Source organism: Lathyrus oleraceus, chromosome 7 (genome assembly GCF_024323335.1).
Source record: "Lathyrus oleraceus cultivar Zhongwan6 chromosome 7, CAAS_Psat_ZW6_1.0, whole genome shotgun sequence".
Lineage (NCBI taxonomy): Eukaryota > Viridiplantae > Streptophyta > Magnoliopsida > Fabales > Fabaceae > Lathyrus > Lathyrus oleraceus.
Genome location: NC_066585.1, coordinates 476,791,194 through 476,798,561, shown reverse-complemented (window position 1 = coordinate 476,798,561; position 7,368 = coordinate 476,791,194). Strand labels below are relative to the sequence as shown.

At 31.0% G+C, this 7,368-nt stretch overlaps 1 protein-coding gene across 1 annotated transcript; it reads left to right on the top strand.

Moving 5' to 3' along the window:
• Positions 1-2,364: 2,364 nt before the first annotated feature.
• LOC127100914 (cyanogenic beta-glucosidase) lies at positions 2,365-6,062 on the top strand. Its single transcript, XM_051038224.1, has 12 exons — positions 2,365-2,588; positions 2,708-2,777; positions 3,762-3,896; positions 3,982-4,059; positions 4,122-4,209; positions 4,293-4,548; positions 4,657-4,772; positions 4,935-5,155; positions 5,233-5,264; positions 5,383-5,485; positions 5,575-5,683; positions 5,769-6,062. Exons 1-12 carry the CDS (start codon positions 2,421-2,423, stop codon positions 6,037-6,039), a joined length of 1,647 nt encoding a protein of 548 aa, XP_050894181.1. The 5' UTR covers positions 2,365-2,420; the 3' UTR covers positions 6,040-6,062.
• Positions 6,063-7,368: the final 1,306 nt, after the last annotated feature.

Genomic DNA, 7,368 nt, shown 5'->3' with positions numbered 1-7,368 from the left:
CTCTTAAGGCAATATTCTTGCGCGACGTCATAATGAAGGTCCTTGCCGCCTCTTAAGGCAATGATTTTGTATGTTGGACTTCATAACTAAGGTCATTTCCACCTCTTAAGACAATGATTTTGTCTGTTGGACTTCATAACGAAGGACCTTGCCACCTCTTAAGGCAATGCTTTTGTATGTTGGACTTCATAATGAAGGTTCTTGCCGCCTCTTAAGGCAATGATTTTATATGTTGGACGTCATAGAGAAGGTCCATGCCGCCTTTTAAGGCAATGATTTTGCATGTTGGACTTCATAGAAAATGTCATTGCCGCCTTTTAAGATAATATTTTAAATGTTGTACTTCATAACAAAGACCAATGTCGCCTCTTAAGGCAATATTTTTGTTGAACTTCATAGTGAGGATCCTTGTCGTCTTCTGACCAATATGTGGTCCTGTATTAATAAATCAATAGTCCTTTCATGAGACAAATCATCAAAGTAAGTAGTCAAAAGCCATAATTCAAACCAACAAACCAAAAAGAAAGAGCAAAGCATCTCAAATTTTAAATTTTAAATGGGGAACTATACTTTTAGGACTTTTTTTACTAATTTATCCCTTTTTTAAATTTTTATTCCCAATATATTCTATTCTAAAATTAAATTTCAAGAATATCTCATTTTTCAGTATCTACTCGTCCAATGGATGAACGAGTTCGTGAATGATGTATTTATCTAGTATTGACTCGGCCAATGATTGGACGAGTCTTGTAAAAATTATTGGGCCGTGTGTGAACTCGGCCAATGGATGGCCGAGTTGATGAAATTTTTATCTTGGGAACAAACATCACCAAGTAACTGTTACTCCATCTTCAATTATAATAAGACAGTGGGAGTTTCTATTTTGAATTGATAAGAGGAAGCCATTAGAAAGAGATTCATATCCACGCATGCGTCATCATTTCAGATTATTAAGCTAAAAATATTAATTTTATAAGTGAATTATCAAGTTTGACATGTTTTATTCTAACATTAATAAAATAGTAGTATCAGTATTTAGTATTGGTGTGGTAGTTGTTGAAATTCAACTTTTTAGTGTCTCATCAACTCGACCATTCATTGGCCGAGTCCACACATGACCCAATAATTTCTACAAGACTCGTCCAATCATTGGCCGAGTCAATATTAGACAGATACATCCTTCACGAACTCGTCTATCCATTGGACAAGTAGATACTAAAAAATGAGATATTCTGCGAATTTAATTTCAGAATAGGGTATATTAGGAATAAAAATTCAAAAAAGGGACAATGCAGTAAAAAAATCTATTTTTGGTTTTCTTTTCCAGTAACTTTTTATTTTCATATTCTACTAAAACCTTAGTAAAATTGGTTCCTGCCAGCAGGCTGAGATATGAAACTCGCAGCTTCCTGCAACAACAGTCCTCAAGTCAACCATGCATATCACCACAACTTACACATTAATTCTCTACGATGACACAACAATCAACTTGGATCAAATCAGCTCGGATCGATATATGAAGCAATTCCTACAATAGATTATTCAGAATGACTCACTTTCATTGTTTAATAGGAAATTTATTTTCCCACGGTTATATTTTAAAACTGAGGAATATGTGATATTTAATTTTAAAATAAAAAATAAAACATGACAAGCCTTAGGATTATACCTCAGTTTTTTATTGGATGAGGTGAAAACTTAATCATGAAACATGTTGTTTGTAGTAGTGATGTGTCTCACTTTCTTCTTCTTCATCATCATCGACAATATCAGCATATGCCATTGAAATTGTAATTCATCTCGTTTAAACATTTGAGATTGATCACAAATTTGTGATTGTTGATATTGATGGAGTAAAATATACAACTCAATATAGTTGAGCTCAGAATGTTCATGGCTAACAAACATGCTTTCAATATGTTCATCATCATGAACGTTTAGTTAGAAAAATTTGACGTAACTGTTTTATAAATAAATGAGAAAATATATATATATATATATATATATATATATATATATATATATATATATATATATATATATATATATATATTAAGGATGATTATAAAAAAGCATATTTAAAATGCGTATTACTAGGAGGCCGAATATCATGTTTCGACAAACTCAAAATTTCATAGTTATGAGTGTGTATATGTGAATTTCTTTTAGATTATATCACTCCATCTATATAAAAATAATAATTATGTTAATGACTTTTAGATTATATCACTCCATCTATTTATATGCAATTATTGATTTAAAATTCATCCATAGTAATAAACTTACCTATAAAACATTACACTTTTAGGTTAATTAATAAATTAAAAATGGAGGTGGACGTGTTATCTCTTGATCCATGAAATATTGTGCCTCCTATACTATAAAGGCAAAGCATAGTCAAGAAAATAATAAGAATAAAAATGGCAGTATTTCATATCAACGTGTTTCTGTTACTCTCTCTTTTAACCATCACCATTGTTACTCCTATGAATGGATTTAAACCTCTTGGTGTTCATGAAGTTTCTGATTTCAACCGGAGCAGTTTTCCCAAAGGCTTTGTTTTTGGAACAGCCTCTTCTGCATATCAGGCACCAACTCCATCTTTTATTATTGCTTTCAATTACTGATATTATTATCTATGTAGTGTTCATATTGTAGAAGACTAATTATTAACTTATTAACTTTATGTTATTTTGATTTTTTTTAGTATGAAGGTGCAGCATTTGAGGGTGGAAAAGGATCAAGCATTTGGGATAACTTCACTCATAAATATCCAGGTTGTTTTCTTTTTACATGTTTGAAAATATATGAGTATATCATCTATTTTATTCTGTCAACAAATAAAAAAATATTATGTGTTTTACATTTAAATTAACTTAAATTTAAATTATAAATTAATCTAAAAAATTAGATATTTAATAAATTTTAATTTTAGATTTTTTTTTAAATCAAATTAAATCACCCATAGATTTTAATACATACATCCAATTAACAAGATATTTTAAAATTAGTGGTAGGATATGGGATAGCTTTGATTTTTTATTACATAATATATTATAAAATTATAATATACTATTTTAATTTAATAAAATACTATTTTAATTTTTAAATTTGATAGAGTATATTAATTTTAATTTTTGATAGAGTATATTATATTAAATTAATTTCATTGGTTTTTTAATAGTTTAAGTATTATATTTTAATTTAACTAATCAATTATATCATATATTCCAAACACAGTCAATATTTTCATTTTTTAATATTAATTTTTTAACATATTATATTATATTTTATACTAATACAAAATTTAATTTTAATTTAAATATACAAAAAAAATTCCTTAAATGGATTTTTATATTGAATGAGATTTTAGACAAATTTTAATCAACTTTGGAATTCGACTAAATACCCTGACTTTTAAGCCTAACTAATTAAATTTTTTTAATTTATTTTTGTAAAAAAAAACATGACATAAAAAATAGTTAAATAATAGATACATATGCAATTAATCTCAGAGATATTATATAGTTAACTTTTTCTTCTTTAACGGAACTGCACGGCAAACAACCCTTCAAATAATAGTCAACATCCTACATTTAACTATAGCTTCCAATAAAGAAAATTGAATTCTTTAAATTTATTGAATAATTAATCTATATTAGTGTTAATAATGTATTTTGTTTTATTTATAAACCGAATTGAATTTCCAGTTACATAGGTTGTATATAGATTGCTCATAGTTATTAATGAAATGGTTGCAGAAAAAATAAGAGATAGAAGTAATGGTGATGTAGCTGGTGACTCCTATCATAAGTACAAAGAAGATATTGAACTCATAAAGGATTTGAATATGGATGCTTATAGATTCTCCATTTCTTGGACTAGAGTTCTACCAAGTATGTCATTTTTTTTGTTAATATTTCTCTTTGTAGATTGCTGATTTATAATAACTATTCAAAATTTTGTGTTAATTATTTGTAGAGGGAAAGCTTAGCGGAGGTGTAAATCCTGAAGGAATAAAGTACTACAACAATCTCATCAACGAATTATTGGCTAAGGGTAAGGATTCATCAATGTTTATTTCATGTCCATGTAGTTGTTAATCATTGAGAATAATGCAGGTTTGCAACCATATGTGACACTTTTTCATTGGGACGTTCCCCAAGCTTTAGAGGATGAGTATGGCGGTTTTTTAAACCGTCGCATTGTGTGAGTGACACCAATTTCATGTTTAGAATTATTTTTTATGACTATAGATTATTGATTAACATATGTAATTCGCAATCTTGCAGAGATGATTTTAGAGACTATGCTGAACTTTGCTTTAAGGAATTTGGTGATAGAGTGAAACATTGGATTACTATAAATGAACCATGGAGTGTGAGCATGAATGCTTATGCATTCGGAAAGTTCGCACCGGGTCGATGTTCAGATTGGTTAAATCTGAATTGCACAGGAGGTGATTCAGGGACAGAACCATATTTGACTGCACACAACCAGCTTCTTGCTCATTCTGCTACTGCAAATTTGTACCGGATCAAATATAAGGTCTTCTATTGTTTAAAGAAAATTACTTATGATTACTCTGGTTCTAGATCATGCTTTTTTAAGTATGAACTTATTGGAAATGTTTCTAACAAAATAAGCAAAATGCAGTCATCTCAACGAGGCATAATAGGGATTACCTTAATCTCACACTGGTATGAGCCGGCCACTATAGCGAAGGCCGATGTTGATGCTTCAAAACGAGGTCTCGACTTCATGTTTGGATGGTAAATATTGAATCAATTATTATTTAATTTCGGTTCACTTCATGTTTTATATTTAAAAGAAATATAGTTATGTATATGTATATGATTTACTGAAATCTGTAAAGTAAAAGGAAATTAGAGAGAGTATTTTATGGTTTTCGTTGCATCTACATTTTGCTATAGGTATATGAATCCGCTTACAAGAGGCGAATATCCAAAAAGCATGCGAACTTTGGTGGAAAAGAGATTACCAAAGTTCTCAAAAGAAGAGTCAAGGGAACTTAAGGGGTCTTTTGATTTTCTAGGCCTAAACTATTACTCATCCTACTATGCTGCTGATGCACCTCACCTTCGCAATGCCGCGCAACCGGCCATACAAACTGATTCTCTTATTAATGCTACATGTAAGTATATCAATCAATTTCCAAATAAGCTTAAAAGAAATGTAACTTTGCATACTCTAAATTTTTTTTAATGACAGTTGAACATAATGGCAAGCCTCTCGGTCCAATGGTATGTATTTCATCATTTCGTTGGAAGATAACTTATATATGAATGCTTTTCATTTGTAAGTTTTGTATTCAAAAATATTGTTTCTAACATGTAAAGATAACTTTGTAATTTTATGCAGTCTGCTTCAAGTTGGTTATGTATTTATCCAAAAGGACTTCATAATCTTTTGCTTTACACCAAGAAAACGTACAAGGACCCTGTAATTTACATTACTGAAAATGGTAATACTTCTTATTTTATAAGATATATTGTATGCATAATATTGTGATATTATTAAAGTTAATGAAAGTATGACAAAATAAATTGATAGGTCGTGATGAGTTCAACGATCCAACATTATCTCTTGAAGAATCTCTCTTAGATACTTATAGGATTGATTACTACTATCGTCATCTTTACTATCTTGAAACTGCAATTAGGTAAGTTATATTTTATTATAAGAATCTTTAAGCCTCTAGTTATTGTGACTAACTCTTTAGTTTTATTGACCTTTGAGTATGACAGGGATGGTGTGAATGTAAAGGGATATTTTGCATGGTCATTGTTGGATAACTTTGAATGGGATTCTGGCTTGAGCTTGAGATTTGGACTCGTCTTCGTTGATTTTAAGGACGATCAGAAAAGACACCCAAAACTTTCTGCTGAATGGTTCAAGAATTTTCTCGTTAAATCTGTAGATGTTTTTGATTGGCTGCATTTTGTGTTAAAACAGTTACTGTACTTAGATGTCTTGACTGATGTCATGACATGCTTAAGTAGTATGCTGCAGGATTAGCTAATACAAGATTTACTGAATGTCAAACTGGATGTTATGACATTCATCCCTGACAGCAGATACTGAATTATAGACTAATCAGTTTTTCTGTTATAGTTCAGTATTTAGTTCAGGCTGATTTTCTGTTATGACAGTCATTCATAACAGCAGTCTCTGAATGTTAAACTGAATGTTATGACATTCATTCCTGACAGGCCAGTTAGTTTTTCTATTATTTATCACAGGCTGATTTTCAGGAAATTAACAACAGGCTGATTTTCTGTTCTGTTATGACAGTCATTCAATACAGGATTTACTGAATGTCAAACTGAATGTTATGACATTCATTCCTGACAGCAGATACTGAACTATAGGCTAGTTGGTTTTTCTATTATAGTTCAGTATTTATTTCAGGCTGTTTTTCAGGAGGATAACAGACCTGGCATAAGGCTCATTGTCAAAATGTCAAACTGGATGTTTTGACATTTATTACTGTAAGCTGATACTGAAGTATAGACTGGTTGGTCTTTTACAGTACAGCATTTAGTACAGTCTGTTTTCAGGAAAATAACAGACTTAGCATATGGTCTATTTTCTGGACGTCAAACTGAATGTTGTGACATTCATTCCTGACAGCATATGCTAAAGTGTAGGCTAGTTAGTTTTTCTATTTCAGTATTTTTCTCAGACTATTTTTCAGGAATCTAACAGCTGAGCTAAAATCCAGGAAACTAACAACTGAGCTACAATTAATGAACCTAACAAATAGCCTATTTGTTAGCACCCTAATATGTGGAAATTAGGTTAACTTGCTTAACCTAAATTTTAGGAAATACAAGTACAAGGCCCAAATCCAGTTGGGTGTTTAGGTTATAAATAGCAGATTGTAACCTAGGTTTTGTGAGCCAAAAATAATGTAAAATTAGGGGTGTGTGTGAGGTAAACCTCCCAACCTGTGGGAAGGTTACCATGTGTTTCTCAGTGCTCGAAGGCATGAGATTATTTGTAACTCAAAGCCTGTAGGTAAGAGTTTGTTATGGTCTTGAACGAAGCTGTGAAGCAAGTTCAAGTTGTTTAGCATTACATTGTATTTGTAGTGATAGGAATGGAAACTGGAGGTTTCTATCTAGGAGTTCCTAGGTATAGATAGCATTGGGTAGGGATTAAGTGAAGAGTTGTAAACGGGGGAGTTTAACTCTGAATTAATACTGCTGATAGTGGATCTTCTCCCTGGCTTGGTATGCCCCCAGAGTAGGTGATGTTGCACCGAACTGGGTTAACAATTACTTGTGTTTTTACCTTCTGGACGTTATAATTTTGTCTGTTATAAAATAAGGTCGACATGTAATG

Coding starts and splice junctions, on each gene's coding strand:
- LOC127100914 (XM_051038224.1), top strand. CDS start 2,421: ATGGCAGTATTTCATATCAACGTGTTTCTGTTACTCTCTCTTTTAACC. Junction 4,773..4,934: donor CTCGACTTCATGTTTGGATG/GTAAATATTGAA, acceptor ATTTTGCTATAG/GTATATGAATCCGCTTACAA. Junction 5,156..5,232: donor TTCTCTTATTAATGCTACAT/GTAAGTATATCA, acceptor TTTTAATGACAG/TTGAACATAATGGCAAGCCT.